Here is a 22,819-nt window from a genome sequence, read left to right as displayed (position 1 = left end):
TGTTCCATCACAGTTTGTTCTTGAGGAGGAAGACAAATCATTGAACAGCAAAAAACAGTTGCTGGCGTTCAGCCGATGGAGAGATAGGTTGATAGATGGGGAGATGAAAGAGGAGAGGAGAGTGTTTCAAGGAGACAGCGGGGGAGGTGTAAAAGAAGGCTTCAGTGGGAAGTAATTAGTAGACCCTGCCAAAAACAATCCAAAGCTTAATTACGGCTTGTTTTAGGAATTCTGGCAAACACACAGGTGAAATAAATCTTCCTGCTTTTAAGTGTATCTACGTATGACCTCATTTATTACTCACTGCCTTCAGTTTAAAGGAAAGTTTTAGGGCTGGAAGAAGTTTCGTGTTTCGTTCAACAAGTAACTCAAAGAAATCATTTAGAATAACTGGTGTTTTCTGTCCTCTCCTCAGCTGCTTCACTTCTCCCTCACCGGTTTGTGACGGTCCGTCGAGGCAGCCCGGCGGCAAAGAGCGGTCAGATCCGGCCTGGAGATCGATTAGAGGCAGTAGAGGGTCGCTCGGTGGTGACTCTGCCTCACCGGGAGCTTGCTCAGATCCTGCGTCGAGCGGGAAATACTCTACGCCTCACCATCGTCCCACGCCCCAGCACCTGTAAGTGTAGATATAAGTATTTAGGAAACACACACAAATATACAGCCTAGTTCTTGACTCATAATCTGTCTTCAACATCATCTATTTCAGATTCTTCAAGCCTTTCAGAAACCACTGAGTATGACCCTGGTCACAGAAGCAGAAAGGGTCAGAGATCACGTCCAAAGGTGAGTGCAGCACCATGATCTATGAATTGACTTTAGCTGTTGCTCACCTTTTCCACTGCCAGTGTCTGATCCTCTCTAGAGTGATGATAATCAGTCTTCCCTCTCTGCTCTCTCTGCACTCGTCTCCCAGCGTGACTCCAGGTATTACAGCGTAGACCTGGATCGTGGCCCCTCAGGGTTCGGCTTTAGTCTCAGAGGGGGCAGCGAGTACAACATGGGCCTCTACGTCCTGGGACTGATGGAGGGGGGGCCGGCCTCACGGAGCCAAAAAATGCAGGTATGTTGTTGCTGTGTTCATCTCACAATCTACTCTTCCTACGCTTTTCCTGTAAAGTAATTTGGTAAGTAAAAGTAAAAAACAAAAACATGAGAAGTGCAAAGTATAAAAACCAGCACCTGTTAATAAAACTTTTTTAATGAAGTGGAGCAGGTCGGCTTCATGAATAAATAATGCTAGTCCATACAACTGAGATATGAACCATCTCCTACACTTTCTCCATCTCTTCCTCTCTAGCCCTTTCTTCCCTGTAACATCAAAGATTAATATTACACATGAAAGCTTAACGTAGCTAACATTAGCTAGCTAACTACATTTTCACCTACTCTGTGTGCAGCTTACTTCAATGTGCTTACAGAGGTTAGTAGAGGCGTTTTTACATGCAGAGATCTTGTGTTTTTTGGGAGTTACAGCAAGCACTTCATCATGTAACTATTGCATTTTTAGATTTTGGTGTAAAAATTGTTGCCAGATGTGGCCAGGGATTGTGGCTCGAAGCTGCCTCTAGTTCTAGGTTTTGTCTTCGTCATCATCACATCGTGGTCAAAGGACAGTGGTGCTTCTTTTTCTTCCAGGCAGCTTGTAAGCATAAGTGCTCCTCGCACGCTCTCCCTCCCTGCTCTCAATCCCCACATATACAGCAGACCAGTTGTAACAAAGGTGTAAATGGGAAAAGCAGTGAAGTAAAAAGTAGATCACTGACTCAGAAATATGCCGGAGTAAAGCGTAAAAGCACAGTTTATAAAAAGAAACAACTACTTTTTTAGTTATGTGTATTACTTGTTATGTGTTACTCCTCACCCCTAAATGTATTTATGTCTGTGATGGAAATCTGGAGAGCTGGTTAAATTGTAACTGAAGAAATTAAGGAGACTTAGATGTCTCAAGCAACAGCATTTCATGAAGTTCCATCGAGGAAAATCACGGTCAAGCACAGTGTAAGACAATGTATGCCAACCTGAGATTCTGAAGATGCACTTCTTGACAGGGAGGATTTAACCGTTTCCTACTGTTAGAGAGTCACTACATGTTCCAAATAAGGTGATTCTTTACCAAGCTATATATGTGTGAGGATTACTGGTCCACTCTCCTGGTCTCACCATCAAAGGGGAGAGCGTAGAGGTGGTGGAGTCTCTCAGATACCTTGCCATTAGATTGTATGTCTATCTATCTATCTATCTATCTATCTATCTATCTATCTATCTATCTATCTATCTATCTATCTATGCATCTATGCATCTATAAGTCTGGGGCAGAGAGTGACCTGTCTCACCCCATCCTTGGTTGCTATGGGGACGGAGGCAGCTGTGCTACACCAATCATGACTGGTAGTGCAAGAGATTAACTTTTGCCTCCAAGGAAGCAGCAGAGCATGACCTTCTACTCCTTTAGGCTTACAGCTTATCTGAACATGACCCGAGGTACAACTGCGTTGTAGTACCTTTATGTTACAGAAGAACGATCCTAAAAAGGAGAATTTCCTTCACAATATCTGTATCATTCTCTGTATTTGAGTGTGTAATCTATCATCAGTTATACTATTGTTATTTGCACTGCTTAATGTGAGCATGTGCAACTCAGACTTCTTTTGACTCATTCACAACAAAAGTTCCATCAGACATTTGATAAAGTCAGGGATACTTAATGGCATACTGTACACTTCTAATTTTAAAAAACAATTATGTACATGTGTTCTGCTCCTCTGTGTCTTTTGGTCAACCTTGTAATTGCAGCAAGACACTTAAACTCCCTAAACTTGGTTTTAAATCTCATCATTAATCCATTCACCCCAAAATCCAAAATACATGTTTTTTTCCTCTTTCCTGTAGTGCTATTTATCAGATCTAGATTGTTTTGGTGTGAGTTGCCGAGTGTTTAATATTGGCCTGTGTCTGCCGTGATAAGTCAAAACGTCTGCTGCTATCTCAAGTTACTTTTTTCTGCATTAATGGCATGGATGTTGTGTCTTTGTGTTTGTGGCTGCAGGTCAGCGATCAGCTCGTGGAGATCAACGGGGACAGTACAGCGGGGATGACCCACAGCCAGGCGGTGGAGCAGATCCGCAGAGGAGGCCACCGCATCCACCTAGTCCTCAAGAGAGGGAATGGCTACGTGCCTGACTATGGTGAGACACAGTGGGAGGACAAGGGAATAGTTCAGGGACTGCCATGTAAATATATGAGATTTAAAGTACGAGATATAAAAAAACATTGCGTCCTTTTCTTTTGTGATGCATCTGTCTTGGGTGTGTAATCTCCTTCCTCCTTTTCCTGTGGGACTGATTTTGACTAACACACTTTCTACTTTTCTTTTCTTTGTGGTTCCCTTCCTTTTGCTTTTAACATCCCCACATTCCCTCCTCTGGATTGGCCTGTCTTGGTTTTCCCTTTCCTCCAAACACTTCTCTCCTCTCTGCTCCACTCCTTCCTTTCTTTTCTCTCTCTCAGTGGAGCTCTCCAGTTTGTCTCTATGTATGACCAACTCCAAGCTAGGAGAGCCTTGCTTCTATGTCATTGGACGGACAGAGAATACGCGGTTGGTAATGGTTCCTGTTAGTTCTCCCATTTTCTGTCTCTCTACATTCCTCTACTCAGTCACCACTGCTGTCTCCACTTGTAGAATAAGATACCTTACAGCCTGTGTGTTGGACCTCCTTGTTAGAAGATAGTCGTGATTATCAACTTAATCAATCTTATCAACACACTTTTTCCTTTATCCGTAGTGCTGTCAGTTTAGTTTTGGTGTAATGTGCTGAGTGTTGGAGATATCAGCCGTAGAGATGTCTGCCTGCTCTCTAATATAATGGAACTAGATGTCACTCAGCTTGTGGTGCTCAAAGCGCCAGAAAAATACATTTAAAAAACTCAACAGCAATGTCTCTTCCTAGAAATCATAACCTGGTTACTCAAGATAATCCACAGACCTTGTTGTGAGTTTTATGTCGGAACTATTGCTGCCTTCAAATAGAGTCGTGTTCACCGTGTTCATGACAAGAGTCAAGAGTTTGGTATTAACAGCCTTATTAGTGAAAAATTTCTTAAAGCTCCTTCTTAAAGTTTGCTGACATTTTCAGAAATGGCAGCGGTCATGGAAGTTCATTTTTTGGCGGATGGCAATCTAATAGATTGTAATTTAAGTCATATAGAGTATTTCTTTATAATTTTTCAATGTCTGAGAGAAATGTTGATATTCCCCGCAGCCTCATTTCACCTCTGTCACTGTGCCTTTGCATTTCCTGCATTACAGTAGCCTGCTAAATTGTCAGCCTCAGTGGATTCTAGAAGGCAACGGTTGCATCCATGTTGCTGTTGCCTAGCAGCAGTTTTCTCACGACTTAATCACCAGAACGCTCAGCATATAATAATAATGATTATAATAATAAACTTAATTTATATAGTGCTTTTCAAAACAAAGTTACAAAGTGCTTTACATGGTTGATCCTGGATTAAATACAATGCAGGATTCAAGCAAATAAATTGAGTCAATTTTAAGAAGATATTAAGAGCACTAGAAATAAAATAAAGATAAAATACCATCACTGAAGCAGATGAGCAAAGATGGCAACTAATTGCCCTGTAGATTGCACTGAGGTACAGCTAATCTAACAATTAGAGTAATACAAAATAAAAGAATGCAATAACTAATGATAGCACAAGATAAAAACAATAAAGATAATCAAATGAGACATATATAAAATAAATAGTGTGCTGAAATTAATAAAAGGTTTTTTTGAAGAGATAGGTTTTAAGAAGTGATTTAAAAGATGTCACTGATTCAGCCAGCTTCACATCCTCAGGCAGGGAGTTCCAGAGCTGAGGGGCCTTGACAGCAAAAGCCCGGCCACCTTTAGTGTTGAACCGGGACTGAGGAACAGCCATATACTAGGGCTGCAACTAACGATTATTTTCATTGTCGACTAATCTGTCGATTATTTCTTCGATTAGTCGACTAATCATTTTATCGAAAAATGTGTTAAAATGTTGAAAAATGTCGGTCTGTCTCTCCCAAACCCCAAAATTATGTCATGTTATGTCCTGTTTCATACTCACACCAAAGGGTTTTAGTTGACCGTCATGGGAGAGTGTGTAAAGCTGCCAATATTTGAACGTAAGAAGCTGCAATAAGAGTATTTTGGGTACGTTTATAGTACTTTTCTATGAAAAATGACTCAAACGATTAGTCGACTAATAAAGTAGTCACAGATTATTTTAATAGTCGATTAGTCATCGATTAGTCGACTAATCATTGCAGCCCTACCATATACATGATGTCCCATGCGGTAACCAAGTTCATATGTTCCATTTAAAGGCTCTATATTTTCTTTCTAACAATCTACACCCTGCAAGCGTATCACTGCGCAGAAGGAAGTGTGCATCTACTCATGAACAAGAGGTTTGTGCTCATGACAGCGCAAGATACAAACATTAATGGTGTCCTCCTCAGCTGAGGTGTGACATTAGCTAGCAGTAGATGTACGCTTCCTTCTTTGCAGTGATACAGGTGGCAGGCGTAGCTTGATGTAAAGAAAGTAGTTTCAACATGAAACCGCTTCATAACAAGGTCTGTGGATTATCTTGAGTAACTGGGTCATGATTTCTGGAAAGAGACATTGCTGTTGTGTTTTTTAAATGTATTTTTTGGCGCTTTGAGCACCACAAGCTGAGTGTTATCTAGTTCCATTACACTGGAGAGAAGGCCGACATCTCTACTGCGGATATCTAACACTTGGCACATCACACCAAAACAATCTAGACTGATAAACAGCACTACAGGTAAGAGGAAAAATTTGGAATTTTTTTTGGTTGAACTGTCCCTTTTAAGTTGTGGTGTTGACATTCACAATATGATACCAGTTTCTTACCAGATTTAGTTACCCTCAAACCGTCCTCTGATCAGGCTGTGCCAGCTTTGCAATTTGTAAGCACACTGAAAGACAGTTACAGTATTATGGAGCATGCTAATAATCAGATGTGTGTGGTATTTCTGTTGAAGGGTTTTCTGAAGGTTGCTGCTTTTCTGCAAAAGAAAAGTTGTTATACAAGCTGACCTCATGCATGACCAAAAAACCACAAAATAAAAACACTTCTTGGATTTCAGAGCTCTTTAATAACAGATTACATAATGCTCTCTGCCAGAGAGTTTGCTCTTCCTTTCTTTTACCTGCGTCTTTATTGTTTTCTCCTCCTCTCTCCATGTGATGTGTGTCCAGGCCGTGAGCACAGAATCACCTCCCCCTCCCTCCTGCATCACCCCAAGGAGCAGGGTGTGGCTGCAGTAGACTCCACCGGGCGGAAGGGGCGCAGCTCCAAGCAGAAGAGGAGAAGCAAGTCTGCCGATGGACGTGTGAAAGAGAGAGGGACAGAAAGGAGAAGAAGAAGAGGGGGCTCAGAGGGAGGAGGACGCTCTCGTTTACAAAGCCCGATCTCCGAGCGGGGAGAGAGGTCTCGGAAATCTAAGGACAGGAGTAGGAGGAGGAGGAATAAAGGGTCTCAGAGTTTACCCAGAGATGCCCTCAGGAATTCTGATGATAGTGAGGCAGAAAGAGGGACAGTGAGGGGAAGGAAAAGGGAGAAGAAAAGAGGAAGGAGCAAAAGCAGAGAGAGGAGAAGTAGAAGTGAGGAGAGGGTGAGGAAGGTAGAGGATGAAGAGCCTGAGGAGAAGGAGGAAGAGCAGGAGGTACCTGCTGTTGAGGAAAAGGTTGAAGAAAGGGTTGAGGAGGTTGAGGAGGTGGTGGAGGTAGAGGAGAGAGTCAGTTTAAAGAGAGAAGAGAGTGAAGAGGATGTTGTGTTACCCATTCCAAGTCCGACCCAAAAGCTTCCCAGACCCAAACAGAACTGGGAGGAGGAGAACGATGAAAACTGGGATATGGCAGCAGAGTACAGGGAACTGAGGAAGGAGCAGGAGGAGGAGCAGGAGCAGAATGATGACAGGGGTGAAAACAGGGAGACAGAGCTGATTGAGGATCAGGAAGACAACGATGCACAGAGCGGGCGTGTCGAGGGGCCTTTACCAGGCATTGCTGTGATAGATCCGGTGTCACAGAGAAAGCCCTTCTCCTTCCTCACCTCCACACTGTCCATAGAGCAGCTGGGGGACGATGAGTCAGAATCTGGAGGCAGCCAATCTGACGGCAGCGTGTCTGCTGCCAGCATCTCGGGCCTTTCTCTGGCCGCAGCGGAAGCTGGCGGGCGCAGGGCTGCTGTGGTACCAGGGCCTTGGCTCACACCCAGCCAGCAGAGGGTGGCTCAGGTCACAGGAGGGAACAGGCCCCCCAGGAGGCGGACAGGGAACGGAGACGGAAGAGGAAGTGCTCTCTCTTGACTTTTAAATGTCCAGTGTGTAGGACTGAGGGGGATATGTTGGCAGAAATGGTATTTGATATAACAAGTATGTTTTCTTTAGTGTATATTCACCTCAAATTCAGAATTGTGTTTTCATTACCTTAGAATGAGCCGTTTATATCTAGATAGGGAGCAGGTCCTTGTCTACGGAGGTTGCCATGTTGCACATCCATGTTTTTACAGTAGCCTAGAAGGGACAAACCAAACACTGACTCTAGATAGGGACATTTGTGTCTTACTGGTTTAAATCACCGGATCTGTATGTTTCGGGGAGGAAGACACCTCTACAGATAATTCGGCATACAGTAAAAACCTCCTGAACATCGGGATCAGAAAGGAGGGTGAGCACACATTAGCAGGTGCTAGGCTAACGGCTCTACTCACACAAGCCAAACGGCATCTGAAAAACACTGATTTGTTATGTGAAACTGCTTTATTCAGAGTGTTACCAGTTTAAATCCCTGGGTTTGTTTGATTTGGAGATGTATACATATAAGTTGGATCCCGGTAAAAACCTCCCGAACAAAGAACACTGAAGGAATTCGAACCAGGAGAAGTTTCAGCTGGTTGCAATCTGCCGTCCTCACCACTAGATGCCACTAAATCCCCCTGAATCCTACACACTGCTCCTTTAACAGGAAGTAGAGCACGCAGCAGCTGAATGATACAGCATCAGATTCTGTCAGTCTCACACTGTAAGACCTCGACTTGTTTTTCTGCAGCTACCCACACTACCAACATCTTCTCTCAGTCACTTTGATATCTACAGTATGAAGTCATATTCTTTGTGCCTTTTTACAGCTGACCTCTGGCTGATGTTCAATCTTTGATATCACATTTTAACTCGTAACATCACCAACACGGTAAAGTTAGGTCTGGTTTGTTGGTCATTGTTTTTTTTTCGATGCACTGTGCCCTCATATTGTTTCACTCCTGTCTTTAGATTTGCAGCATTTGTGATAGATGTTACCACGACAACAAGGTCTTTCAGACACCTTGGTTTTAACCGACTTCCAATCTCTCTCTCACCTCTCTGCGTCTCTGTCTTCACGCTGCTTTAGCAGAGTAATCCTCTCTGATGTACTCCACCCCCCACACCTCCACCCTTACTGTACAAAAACTGCATAGACATTCACTTATACCTCATGAAGATAATAAGCAATAATAATGCAACTATCCAAGACTATCAGCCATCCATCCCCACCGTGCCACGTCGATCTGGTCTGAGAGGAAACAGTGTTTGTACAATATCCTCTTTGTCTCATGTGGACACTTGTAATGTCGTTCCATATAACTGAATATTTGATTGTGATCATGCAAATCCCCCTTTTGACAGCAGGTGTGAAATCTATATTCTGTAAATATTGGTAGAGAGATTAATGACAGAACTTATTGTAAATACTATACTAACTGGAGCCAAGCCCTGATATGTATTACTGTGCTGTAATACACCAAGATAAAACTATATATATATATATATATGAATATATGCAGTATATCTATATATTACATACAACAGCTACCCGTATTATTTATGATAGTGTGATGAAATTAATTGGTACATAGCTTTCGTGATGGCTCAAAATGTAAACACAGAACTATATTGTACCTGCCCTATTCATAATGAATGTTTTGTAATATGCTGCTTGAGTGTGGATTAGGATACTCAGTGTCGTACCCTACTTCAGAAATCAGCAAAAGATGCCAAAAATATGCATATTCGGTGTGCATATTTCCAGTACTGTTATTATTGTGTATGTGGGGTCAGAACAAAAACACTGTCTAGATTCTAGAGAGTGCTGTGCCCATGGTGCCACGTACAGTTGCCTTGGTAACATAAACCACTTTATCCTAACCACTGATTTTTCTTACTGTGAAAACCCCCTCGCTCTGAGGTCTCTAATGCGAGAGCAGGGCGGGCCGTTTAGTAATTTCAGTCATGCCAAAAGAAGACAAAAAAATAAAGGCCCTTACTGTAAATCCACAGAAACAGTGATAATATAATAATCATAAGCCTCTGCAGAATCTGAGCTCAGCGTCGCGTCTAAGATGGCAAAATAGCACATCATTTTGTTTTGCTCTCTTTTTTAAAGAATTCCGTTTCGAAGACAAAGCCAGGCTGAATGGATACTGTGAGATGTTATTTTTCTATGAAATTATCTTTTTTGAAATACTCAGGTTTTCAGATACTTTGCTCTAGATAAGCCATTAGGAAGAAAAGCTACAATCACACCATTGTCATAACACAGAGTGGACTCATATTATTTAAATGTCACGTTCATGGCAGCATTAAGGAGACGCAGACTGTTACGGATGTTTGTTACCAGCCCATAATTATCTTGATGCTATGAGTGAAGTCCTTCATGTGTACCCCAAACCACAGAGCTGAAGCAAGTTGCTTGTTGTGCCCTGCCCATTTGTTTGCATTACGGCAGCACAGTGACCGAACCAACATCCTGTATCCCCCCCCTCCAACCAGTGACCACACAGAGTAGCTTGGTAGCCGACTTATTTTATAATGTTTGCTAATGTTCTTTTTTTAGACTTTCATTTCCTAAGGGGGATTATATGGCCGAACTGTAAACACATTCTAATAAAACTGCAAATAAACTGCTGAACCAATTTCCTCGGTGGTCTTTCTTTTATTGCTTCACACCAGGAGAGACGCAGCAATGGACAGCAGATGGCAGCAAAATGATGGGCTTCAGAATATTTAGGAGGGATCTGATTAAGGTATGTGTGTGTCAGAGATTTTAAGCATCCCAAGACTGCATATTCAAAGCCAGGGTGAGATATGTGTGTGTGAGAATAAGACATTTAAGACTGTAAAACTCCATCCTTGGTGTAAAATCTGATCATTCTCCACAGATCAATTATTAAACCTGCTTTTTGAGAGGACATGGATTTTACATTTCCCTTTCAGCACTCAGTCTAATATTAGTGTCCTATACTGTACAGCAGAGCAGCCTCACCTGTGTGGGCTCTTATATTAAACACACACACACAGAGAGAGAGAGAGAGAGAGGGAGGTGAATTTATAGCCAGTGTCTCAGTTCAGATATGAGCACTTAAGTACTGCCACTAAAAATAACATCGCTGCGAGGCCTGCCTTTCTCCCATGTTGTCCTAAGCCGCATCCTTCTGTTCATGTCAGCTCAGACGTCAAAAAAAAAAAAAAAAAAAAAAAAAAAAAATCACCGCAGCAATAACAGCGATTCAGCTGCACTCACATGATGTCGACTCAGATTGAATAAGTAGACCTTTAACTATTCAAACCACTTCAAATCAGTGCTGTGAAGATGGATTATAGAGAGATGCTGGACGCAGGAGGATGTGGCACTTTCGCTGTTTTAGACGCTCTGCATTACAGTATTGTTTTCTACATGTGCACTCCGGATTCACAGGCGCTCAACAGGGTCCCTGAAGTGTGCAAAGTTACAAACAAAGACGCAAAATGAGACTCTGGTTGTACCTTCAAAATAAAATCCATATCCATCCGTGCACTTAGTTACAATTCTGCAGAGCAAATTTCAACTTGTGATAATTTGGATGAAACCTGCACATTGTTTGTTGCATTCCTAAACTGGCATTTTAACCTAATGATGAATTTATGGGAGCATATTGTCAGTCAGTGGCGGACTCAGGCTGTTGGAGAGGCAGGGGCGAAAATCAAAATCAAAAGGGCACTGTTTTCCAGCATGAAGAACAACCTACATGGCACTGCATCCTGTTTTTGCCACTTGAAGGGCACCGTACACCAGTGTGTTCTAAAATCACACTAGCGTACCGTGATGCAAATCCAAGTGTGCTGTGGGATTTTGTGATAACCACACGTTATTATTCATTCTTTTTCCGTAACCGCTTATTCTGTTGGGGGTTGCAGGGGGGCTGGAGATAAAGTTGTGATTCAAGATATTGACTACAATAGACTTGACTAAACAATGTTATTTTATACCTTTACAAACATCAAACCGTGGAGATAAACAATTAAAACATTCATCCATACATACACCAAACATAAACTGACCTCAAATTTGCATCATCATTCAAAAATGTAGGTCCTCTGAGGTACAAATGAAGGTGTCATTAACTTTATTGTTATTCTGAACAGTTTTAAGGATTATGCACAAAGTACTTTTCTCATTTTTATTTAAGGTGAAAGTTCAAAGCAAGGCTTTACATGTTACTGGATTGTTGAACATTAAAATAGATCAGTATTAACCAATGATTTTTATACAATTTTATTATGTAGATTAAAAAGCCACAAAAATCAGGTTTACTGTAGGCTATAAAAGGTAATATACAGGTGAAGGTCACAAGATCAGCTCCTCAATCACCTGCAGGGTCAGTTGGGTTCTGGACCCTGACCCCAAGATGTCACCTATTCAGTCCAATGAATTGATTGCGCATGTGGTGCACACGCCAAGAACATTTTCTAGCTTCTGGGATTACTGAGTGTTTTTCCCACTGGCCCCACTGGCATTTTGAGCATATTTGAATATTGGAGGGATGTGTCTCCCCAGTATATATTTTAACATCATGATGACATCTGATATGTGAGCAAGTAGAGAAGTAGTTTTGTGTGATAAAAGTTGTGCGTTCAAATCCCACCACAACTGTTTGTGTTTTCCTTTTGTCAAACCTCAGAGGACTGCTTCTTTTGTTTTGAATTGCACATATAATAATGATGATGATCCATGAAATGGCTCAACAATACCCTGAAATATTCTGGTGTACAGATGATCAAAAACAGGAAGTGTTGTTCCATTTTTATATGTTTCAGTTACCCTTATCAGTCTTAATTATTGAACTAGTTCCTCCACGGTCAGGCACCTGAATACATCTGTGATCTTCTCCATCCATATATTGTCAGTAGGTCCCTTAGGTTGTAAGAGCAGGGCCTACTGGCTGTTCCACGCTCCAGACTGAAACAAAAGGTGATCATGCCTTTAAAATCGTGGCTCCAACACTATGGAACTCTCTTATATTAGGTTTATGGTCTGCAGTCTCTTTAGAAAGTTTTTAAAAACAACTGAAGACTCATGTTTTCAAAATGGCCTTTGTCCCACCCTAAATTGTCAGGTGCCTCCCTGGTATGTTTCTGTTTGGGGCCTCAGTAGCCTGTATTTGCTCTATGTTTTACTTTCTCTTTGTTGCCTTGTTTTATTGTTTTAATGAAGCGCTTTGTGAATTTAATTTCTGTGAAAGGTGCTATATCAAATACATTTATCTATTATATTTATTTAGGGTTTTTGGAAACTTTTTCTTTTTTTACTTTTTGAAGGCTTTTATTGTTTAAAAATGTACACTGCATCTCAGTAATGCTCAATAATAAAATCTTCATTTATTCATCCATTCATTCACTATTTGGCTTTTCATTAATCTTTTCCTGCACGTGCATTGATTTGTTACACACCTGCATTCAACACTGTACAACACTTACGCAGTTACGCTTTTATTTTGAAACTCTCAGCCGGAAGTCCGGTGTGACTGACGTTTCCTTCACAGTGATGCGCTCAGAGGAAAAGCCGCACGCATCGCTGCAGTTCAGACGCTCGAGGAGCGAAACCTCTGCGTGTTTCTGCGCCACCGCAAAGAAGATTTACCGCCACACTCCCGCATGGATTATCGAGCTGCCACCGCCGGAACTCGCCTCAGATAAGTAGGAAATAACTCAACCTGTCCGTTTGAACCGATTCCAGATCAGCGCCGAGAGCGGCACATCACCAAAGTACAGTTCACAGGTTTGTCACAGCCGACTGAGACTTTGGGGCTGTTGATAATATTCCTTACAGGTGTAGCTCCTGTAGAGGGGACAAGTTTTTATCTCCGGTGTGTATGAATCGTGACGTGGGAATAAACAGCATTATTGTTGGATGCAAAAGCCCAGAGCCACGCGCACTTTGGGAACTAATCTGAATGTAAAGCAGTAGGATGTAGTTGTGTCGGAGCAGAGGGGAGGATCTGGACCCGCAGCATGAACTTAGTGAGCCACCTCTGCTTACTTTCTGTGCCATAAAGACACATGAAGCCATGGGTTGAAAGCGACCATGATAGACTGCGGGGATACTCAACGTGGGAGGGAGCAGAATTTTCTGTGTTATGTAATGATTGACAGTGTCTGATAATTAGTGGGAGATCTCACACAGCATCACCCCCCCATCACCCCTATCCCCCCTTCCCCTGAATGTCGAGGAAGCTAAAGAGTGTTAGTGTATGTGAGGTGTTTTTTAATGAACTACAAGCAGCTCTTGCAGTTAATGAGCAGGATGTCACAGGTCAGTGGATAATTTAATATTCTGCTTATTCCTCTGTTTGTTGTTTTGCTCATGGAGCCATTAAAGAGAGTTTATTACTGATCTTTGATCAGCCTCATTTAGACAAGACTTACCTCTGTCCCCCCTCCATCCAGTCAGTCTGTTTTAATATGCTTTATGAGTTAATATTCATCATCATGGCCCAAACTATCGACTCGCTTCATGCTGATTCGGCATGCTCTTTCAAAATGACTGTGACTTCAGGAGAAGAGACAATCAGCAGCTTCATTTTGAACTTTTATTCTCGGCGCTGTGATATTTTTAACAGCCACTAAGATGCTATAATGCTCGTTTTCACCCTCAGATTTGGGGATATGTAGTCATCCTGCGATCTCAACCTTTTAATCTCTGTGACTTCCTGTTTCTGAGCATCTGAAGCCATCGGTTAATCTTCACTAGAGCCTTCCTCGGTCCCTCCCTCCCCCCCACTCATCAGGGCTGGTGGGGGGGGTGGATCTCGGCCCCACGGGGTCGAAACTGTGGCGGTGGCTGGCGGTGGTCATACCCCCAGAGGCAGGGCTCCCGCCATGGAGACCAGCCCAGAGAGCCCAAACCGGGCCGTGGAGTACCTCCTGGAGCTCAACAACATCATTGAGAGCCAGGCCAAGCTCCTGGAGACCCAGCGGCGGCGCATCGAGGAGCTGGAGGGCCAGCTGGACCGGGTCAGCCAAGAGAACCAGGACCTGAGGCAGGACCGCAGCCCACGGACGCCTGGTTCGGACACTCCCGAGCAGAACCACAACCACAGCCAGCCTCTGTCCCTCCCCATCCATCATGCCGGTGTCGGTGGCGTCAGTGGTGGTGGCAGTGGGAATGGTAGCACCGCAACGGCTCAGGCGACAGCTGCATCAACCTCGACTCCAGGGCCCAGCAGGGAGAGGAGGGGCCACACCAGGCTGACCCGAGGTCTCTCCTGTGGCTCCTCCACCACCGAGCGAGACCGGCTTGAGCGCACTGACAGCACAGACACCAACGCCAGCTCCACCCTACGGAGAAAGTAAGTAACACAGAAGCTTCTGTGCATCGTTTCGTTGCTGTTCTGTTGCTAGGGCAACAACTTGGATCCTTGTTTACTTCCTGTCAGCATTAACAAACACTCCAACAGGAAATGCACCTGGACCCATTTAGAATTTTCATGTTCTGAAGCTTGAAACTGGTTTGATCTTCCACCAGTGAATGGCGGCTTCATGTCATGATACAGTGATCTCGCCCAGGTTGCTGTGAATCGTAGCGATGACCACAGTGTGTGTAACATCCAGTGTGTGACAGAACATTTACTGTATATGCTAAGCCCACGTAATGACAGGCTGTATGGAGCCGCAGCCTTTCTAGTCATCAGAGATAATCCTCACAGTAATGGGTCTAAACCTAAGAAGGGATTTTTTTAATACACCGCCTTGAGGAAATATGCAGGAGGATTATAAGTGGAGTGATAAGTGCTCAAGGTGTCCATTTCATCACGCTGTGTGTGTGTGTGTGTGTTAGTGCCTGCAGAGGGTTTGATTTGTGTGTTATGATCACAGTCTATTTTCCGAGGTGCGGAGGAGTTGCATCGTAGTATGCTGAGGAAAACTGGAGTCCAGGCAGGAGGGTTATGGGTCTGAACTCTCTGGACCAGCGGAGCCCTTCTGTATGAAAAATCCGCCCACCGTTTGCTAAAAGTGTGTGTTTCTTTTTCCTCTTCACTCTGAACTGTAGAGGCTCGTTGGCTTTGAAGAGATCTTTTTTTTTACCCCCCCCCCCAAACTTAAGGCTGACCTGAAGTTAGAGTGCTGCAAACACAGCTTTGGCAAACAGCAAGTGCATCTGTCCTCGCTTTTACTTAACCACGCACACACACACATACGCACACACACGCACAGAGTCGGCTTTTGTTCTGGAAGCATTAAGCTTTGTGAGTAGGCAGCAATTCATGTGCAAAAGTACACAGTGAAATATATTGTTGCAGTCTTAGTGACAGAAACCATTTGGTCCTTGTGCATATGATAACATTTCTTTACAGCAGGGATACTCAACCTGCTTCGCCTGGGGGCCACTTTCACAAAATATCAGGAGGCCAGGGGCCAGTCGCAGCAGCTCGGCTCAGGTCAGGTGTATGCAGGGATGGTTTTAGGATTTAAGGACATTCTGGGCTTGGCCTGTGCCTCTGTCGGAGGGTTCAGGGGACCTTTTCCTGGCATTTTATTTTGATGAACAAGCTCTGTTATAATTAGGGATGCACCAATTGTGAAATTGTTGGCTGATACAGTTATATATTCGCCCTTTTGTCCCAGGGAAACAAAATAATCTTCATTACAATCGTCATTTGAATTCATTCAGTCCTTTTTTACACTGAACAGAAATTCACTCACACTTGTGTTTGAAAGCACCTTTAAAATGACCTTCTTTCACATGAAAACATTTCTAAATAACTGCTTCAAATGCTGTTTTGCTATTTATATAATATCATAATTCCTTCTCTAATAATTATTTGATATTGGTGTAAGAACATCAAAAATTTCTCCTTCAAACAGCTGTGTTTGTTCAAGTTTCTCACCAAAAACTACATTTTACAAGTTCACATTGAACACATCATGAGAATGTTATATTGTACCTTTGCCCAAGACTTCTTTTTACAGAAGAGCGCTTGAATGCACCACAGTGCAACCTCTGTTAGCTGTTCTGGCCACCGGCTGCTATCAGCTAACGTTAACTAGCCCTTTTCCTACTGATTTCAACATGAATACGAATTTGTTGTTCACAGTGCAGCATTGTAACTACACCAGCCCAAGGATATAATGGCCATGCATCATACAGATGTCTTTTTGAGTTTTATTTCCATCCCTCAATCCTCCGCAGATACTGTGAAAACTACAAAAATACAAAAACATACAAATCTTGTAATTACTTTTAGTGTTTTTCAACAAATGTCCAGTATTTAGACGTGCCCAACAATAGTCTCTCATGTGCATTTTCTGATAGACAGGTCCCAAAACATTAGCACAGCAGCAGAAGACATATTGAACTGTCCAAACAGGCCACTTAAACAAATATTATGATCAGATACAAATCAAATAAAGGTGCAAAATGACGATTACCGTGTGCGCCTCTTGAACAATGCAGAATACTATTATTCTGGGGCCGGTATGTACTTCCTGTCCAACCATGGTGGCGCTCTGCTCTGTAGCCATGCTGGCGCTCATTGCTGCCGCACTGCCTCAGCCCATAATGCAACAGGTACGATCTCCGAACTCTAGTCATGTGATCGAAAAAAACAATGCGTTTTTCTTTTAACTGAACGATATCTTTAAAGGTGGTATGTGTTTAATCATTTTAAATTGACCCTTCGCTAAGCCCCGCCCCCCCTTAGTTACTGTTGCTACGTCCATCAAGCTTTCGGTCCTAGCATAAGAAATATGGATTTTTCAGCGATATCAGTGAGAAATATTCCAAAGGAAATAACATCAAATTTCTGGAAAAACTGTTCGGAGATATCAGAGGGAAGCCGACAGAAAGGTCTTCAGTATGCTTTTGAGAGCTACATTCACAATATCATCTACTGGCAGAGTATAAACCACGAGAACATTAAAATAGAGGGAAAAGCTCACCAGTCGCAATGCAAGTGTTAGGCACCCCACGTCTTGACACTTTATGTGAAGGATAAATAAACAGGAACAAAGAATGTTCTTGTACAGCAGGTTAAGTCAATATACGGTTTAAATTTATGTCAGAACGTGTCTCTGTCTAGCAATTAATGTTACTAGTATTTCTTTTGCTCAAATAGCCTACTACACAGTGACTCGACTTAAAGGCGCTGTATGTAAGAATGTGGCCAAAACGGTTACTGCACTCAAATTCAAAATACTGCCGCGAGTCGTGTCTGCCCCCCCCTCCCCTACAGATTCGAGGTTGCTGAACAGCGGCACGCTGGAGACTGATTTGTCTGCCCACAGACGGCTGCCGCGGCAGGGCCGTGTCGCCGCGTCCGTGATCTTCGGTTTTCCAGCGGACCATTCGAGCAAGTCCGGCTTCTCTGCTGCTAACGCTGCTGCCGGGATACAGCTGAGGAGGAGCCGGCTGCTAATGCTATGTACCGGGACACTGCTAATGCTGCTTGCCGTGCTGCTGTAGCTCAGTCGTAACTGTAACTGATGCTGAGACTCTACTGACTGCGTGACTGGTAGACGGCGGTGGGTGGCGCAACAGGCCAAAACACAAATTCAAAACATAAACATGATTTGCGGACCGTAAAATTTTTTTTTAAATGCGAATATTCTGGCTGTACTATTGTTGTCGGTGAGATCAGTATGTTATATGAACATTATTCCTTAGTCTCTGTGACATATTAGGAGGATTTTACGACTATTTGCTTTAGATTTCTTACATATAGCTCCTTTAAAGTTTAAACATAAGTAACTTACTATTAATATTGAGACGTCTTTGTTTTCTAACACACAAAGCTAGCGTTAGCTAACGTTAGTTAGCATCTTAAATCTCTCCTTGGGTCTTGGGCTTGGGGAAGGGGAAAAATCCAACACTACCTTCGACACTTTTTGGGTATCGTGTGTTGGACTTGCAGGTACCGTATGCACACCGCTTCGGCATATTAGCTTCAGCTGAAAGCTTGACAGACCCCTCGGTTGCTATGCACGGTTGCTAACGTAGGATTGGACAGTGAGTGTTTAAGGGAGAGGCTTAGCGAAGGGTCAATTAAAGTTATCTTTTTAACTTCCCATTTCTTACATTTTTAATCAGTTTAATGAGAATGACTTTAAAGGTTAATGAAATTATGACAGAAAATGAGTTTACTGCGTCCTTTCGTCTCAAAGTTGTCCTGGGGAAGATCTCTGTTCATCACAAACATGTTTTCTAGCATCCACGCCATTAGTCTTGAGTCCTGCTTTTTAGTCTGCTTAAAATTGATGTGGCACAACAGAAAAACAGGAAAACATCGGCCATTATCATCGTTGAATGTCATCTTATTTGCAGATGACAGTGGCAGTCAACAAAGTGAACATCGGCTGACACTGATGTTCAACAGATAGATTGGTGCGTCCCTAATATTGATGCTTTTTTTATGCACTTTGGTGCCTTATTTATATTAAAAGTACAAAAACAATCAATTTATTGTCATTGTGAATTAGAAAATGTTTGGGGGGCCACCTGACACCTTATCAGGGCCAGGTTTGGCCCACGGGCTGTAAGTTGAGTATCACTGCTGTACACGCAATCATCCCAGCAATTATTACTGGGTTTCGCTCACTATCTGTTTTCTTACGGTCCCAATCCTCTTGTCAGCGATTGATTCAGACTGTGACCAAATCCCTTATCGATCCCAGTCCTCTGCTGTCTGCCTCTCCGGCCCCCTCCCATCATCCCTGGGGGTGACTTAGTCATTGCACAGAAGCACATATTAGGTATTTATGTAGGTGTTAAATGCAGCAATGAATTGTAAATGTAGATCTTGCCGATCCTCCCTTGTTAATGGCCTGTGGCGGCTCTGGCTGACTTTGGATCCAGGCTCAGGCAAGCGTATCATATTTAGTGTCACATTTAATAAAGAGTCACCCGCACAGCAGAGCCATATTGTCCCTGTCTGGCTGTGACTCAGCCCGACTCGAAACTGGCCCATTAGCTCAGGTCAGCGACGAAACCCTCTCCTCTGATTATAGATCAGAAACGAACATGGATTCTTTCATCGCCGGCGCCCGTGACTCTCTAAATATGGCTCAGATCAGGGGAAGGGACAGAAGGGAGATGTGGGAGAGAGACAGGGAGAGGAAAGAGATGACAAGGGGGAGGAAAGTGAGTGAGCGACCTTACTCAGTGTGCTTCAGTCTAAAAGAGAAAAGGTGGAACACACACACTGATTTGCCATCTGTCAACAGGGTGTGTAAGAGCGGGAGGAGGAGAGGAGAGGAGAGGGGAGGAGAGGAGAAGGGGAGTCCGGGCCAGAGAAGGCAAAGCTGAGAGAGCTTGCCTTTGTTTTGTCCAATTAGTTTTTGTTCCTCCAGCGGGAGTCCTCATCTCTCTCTCTGTTCCTCACATAACCCTCAATTTTGATTTTGAACAAAGAAACCGAATAAGAAACTCAATAAACTGTCCCCATTTTTTTTACCCGTGCGTGCAGCAACTGCATCAAAACAAAGCCCTCTCCTCTTCTTTCTCCCAGCGGCACACCATAAAACAGCTGTCCCGAATGCTACCCTCATTTTTCCTTTCTGTTAATGGCAGTGTGAAACAATGTGAGTCGGAGGCCTTAAGGGCGAGGAGATTTTTGACGTCAAGTCCCTCCTCCAAGAAGCAGCAGGGTTGAGGGTATTGCCAGAGCTCACTGTGAGTGTGGCAGATGTTTTTTTTTTCTTTGCTGTTGTTGTTATTTTTGGAGAGGTCATGCAAGTGGATGAGCCTGTGTGAGTGTGAGAGCGAGTGTGTCTTTATGTAATGTATGTGCTGGTCCAAAAAAAATGTGTGAAAGAGGGTGGGAAGTACACACAGAGTGCATGAGAGATTAATTAGTGTGACCAGAGTATAATTACGACTGGCCCAGGGGTGATAATTACTGCTGTGCGTATATATGTGTGTCTTTTTTTTTTTTTTTTTTTGTGCAAGTGTGTTCATGTGCACCGTATCACCTGGGATGTCCATTATTAGACAGCTAATGTGACCCCGCAGTCTGCCATACAGGCTGCCTTGTTACGATGATGTGACAGTCCTCGCTGCATGGGCGAGAGATTGTGTCCTTCATTATGTGCCGCGTACATGCAGCTGTCCTCATATGATGAGAGGCAGGGGCAGCCAGAGGTCTTGGCGACAGCCCCGGCGGTGCCGATACTCAGAGCGGCATTATTATATAACGACAAAAATAAAGAGGAGCCGAGCTATCTTATTCTCTTCTTCACTTCCCTCTCATTGTCACAATGGGAGTGTTCATAAGCTCCAAAGAGCCCTGTGAAGGTGCTTGTGTCTCCGCTCTGCTCCATCGACCCCCCTCCATCCCTCCATCCATCTCCCTCTCCATGCAGGGCATTGTGCTCCACTCTCCCTGACATTAATTCTGTTTGGGGAATATGGAGTTTTGTTTCACAAGGAGCCTAATTTGCTAATTTTGTGTGGCTCCACCACCCATAACCCTCATCCCCTTTACAACCCCCACTCCACTCCCTCACCCTCTTTCTCCCTGTCTCTCCCTTTCTAACTCTCTCTCACATACCCACGTACACACACTCACTCTCTCCCCCTCGCTGTTTCTGTTTCCCACTGCTGCAGATATGACTCAGAGAAGCTGCAGAAATTACTTTTGTGCTATTCTCTATCTCTTCCCCTCGCTCTTATTCCTGCTATCAACTGAAGCACACTCATTGTTCCAGATTAGTTCGGCTGCATCTCCTTTCTTCATAAGGAGCTCGTGGTACGTGGTAATTCTGACCAGCATCTTTACCTCCCATAGTAGCAAAGATGCAACTTGGAGAAATGAACCAGCCCCAGGCTATTGTGTGGGTAAGCTCAGCTGTACTGACCTGCTCCAAACAGTCTGTGTGATGTGATGGGAGGTAATCTATCCTCTCTGGACTCACCACCACTTTCTAGAAGGGATAGAGCGCTGTTTTTCTCAAGCACCCAATCTCACTCTCCTTTTTATATATTGTCTATTTCAGGATACGTTGTGAATTAAACAATGTTTAATTCTGGCCAGGATTAGAATATCGCTAACGGTGCTAATGATTACTGTGATGCAGCGTAGCTTGACGTAAATTTAAATGATGGATGTGTGTGTGTGTGGGAGGCAAGTGTACGTGGGTGGTGTTTTTTTGCCTTCTCCTCGCCGCGAGTGCACTGAGTGCTCATGGCTTCATACTGTGTGTGCAAATATATTAAAAAAAATGTTTTTCATTTGTATTTAGTCATATGTTACTCAGGATTTATGAGGATACACATTTTTAAGTGGCCCAATAAAAAGTTCCCACAGTAGACTGACTAATGGCCTCGGCTCTCTGTGCAGTTGGTCGTATTCATCACAGTGAGGCACTCAGATTTCACACTTAATGCACAAACTCTGTTTTTTGTTAACATGCATATTACATGTAAAAGCAGAGGGATTCAAAGGCTTTAGAGTTGGATTTAATATGTTTCGGCGCTGCCACGTTTCATCTATTTTCAACCGTTTCTTGGCAGCATATACGGCCTTGTAGAGTTTCATTGCACAGAGACGACTATGTGGCGACAGAAGCAGCGGATATATCGCGTCAGCAGACAAACAGACGGGCTGTGTGAGAACAAATACTCCTGGGAGATTGTTCAGTTTACCATCTACAGTAGGAACTTTAAGGAATACTGCGCCCACAAAATGATCAGTTGTATATCAATTACTCACTCTGTGTTATGTTGAATGCATCAAGACAAATTTGTTCTTCTCGCATACCTCCTCAATGGGCGAAGAATCCAAAAACAGACGAAAAATGACCTCCTGGCTAAGCCCCGCCTCTTTGTTGTTAGCCGCTGACGGTCTGTCAAGCTGTCAGAGTGAGCATCGAGCCCACACTGCCACTAACTGCACTCCCTGAAGAAATAGTATTTATATCTAGGATGTCAATCTGACTCAGCAGCGAGAACAAGCTAAAAATATGAAGACAGAATCTAATTGAAACAGAAGACAGTGAAATTAAGGAACAATGTTCTTGCAAAGCAGGGTAGCACTTAATTTACTGCTACGATCATCAAAAACAAAGCAGAATGTGTATACAGTCAGTATAGCTTCAGTAGCCTAGCTAGCGTAGCACAGAGGTGCTAACTTAGCTCCGTACACTTCTTCCTAACTGGATGCGATACAAACCAGCGAACATCAGGTTGTTTCTGTTTTCCAATGAAGATCTCCTAACCTGCTCCATGCGTCAGCAACTCAACTCAACTCAACTCAAACTTTATTTAGAAAGCACATTTAAAACAACCAAGGTTGACCAAAGTGCTGAACAGGTCAATAGAAATAAACAAGCAAATACAATGAGGTACCTAATAGTACACCACAATAATAACCATAAGATACATAAAATACAATACAATAAAATAAAATACAAGAGTTATAAAATAAGATCAAAATAAGCTAAAATGTTTGGGTGTCCAGC

General features: G+C 43.2%; 2 protein-coding genes across 4 annotated transcripts in view; both read left to right on the top strand.

Annotated features, from left to right (window-relative positions):
• LOC126403462 (membrane-associated guanylate kinase, WW and PDZ domain-containing protein 2) overlaps positions 1-10,006 on the top strand; it is a 61,236-nt gene extending 51,230 nt beyond the window's left edge. For 2 of the 3 annotated variants that reach the window (XM_050066143.1, XM_050066142.1), the window contains exons 13-17: positions 416-616; positions 707-783; positions 914-1,060; positions 3,047-3,185; positions 6,270-10,006. In XM_050066143.1, the coding sequence (XP_049922100.1) occupies positions 416-616; positions 707-783; positions 914-1,060; positions 3,047-3,185; positions 6,270-7,381 (1,676 nt within the window). In that variant the 3' untranslated portion in view covers positions 7,382-10,006. Of the gene's footprint in view, positions 1-415; positions 617-706; positions 784-913; positions 1,061-3,046; positions 3,186-3,507; positions 3,596-6,269 lie in introns of all 3 variants that reach the window. The other variant, XM_050066144.1, reaches the window with a different exon arrangement.
• A 2,978-nt stretch (positions 10,007-12,984) lies between these two features.
• The window catches only part of iqsec2b (IQ motif and Sec7 domain ArfGEF 2b), a 45,237-nt gene continuing 35,402 nt past the window's right edge, over positions 12,985-22,819 (top strand). Inside the window, 1 exon segment of the mRNA XM_050065307.1 lies at positions 12,985-14,715. Within this exon segment, the coding sequence (XP_049921264.1) occupies positions 14,246-14,715 (470 nt within the window). The 5' untranslated portion in view covers positions 12,985-14,245.

The sequence above is a fragment of the Epinephelus moara genome, chromosome 16 (genome assembly GCF_006386435.1).
Source record: "Epinephelus moara isolate mb chromosome 16, YSFRI_EMoa_1.0, whole genome shotgun sequence".
In the NCBI taxonomy this organism is placed as follows: domain Eukaryota; kingdom Metazoa; phylum Chordata; class Actinopteri; order Perciformes; family Serranidae; genus Epinephelus; species Epinephelus moara.
Note: the sequence above shows the minus strand (reverse complement) of the source record. Positions and strands in the feature narration are given on the sequence as shown.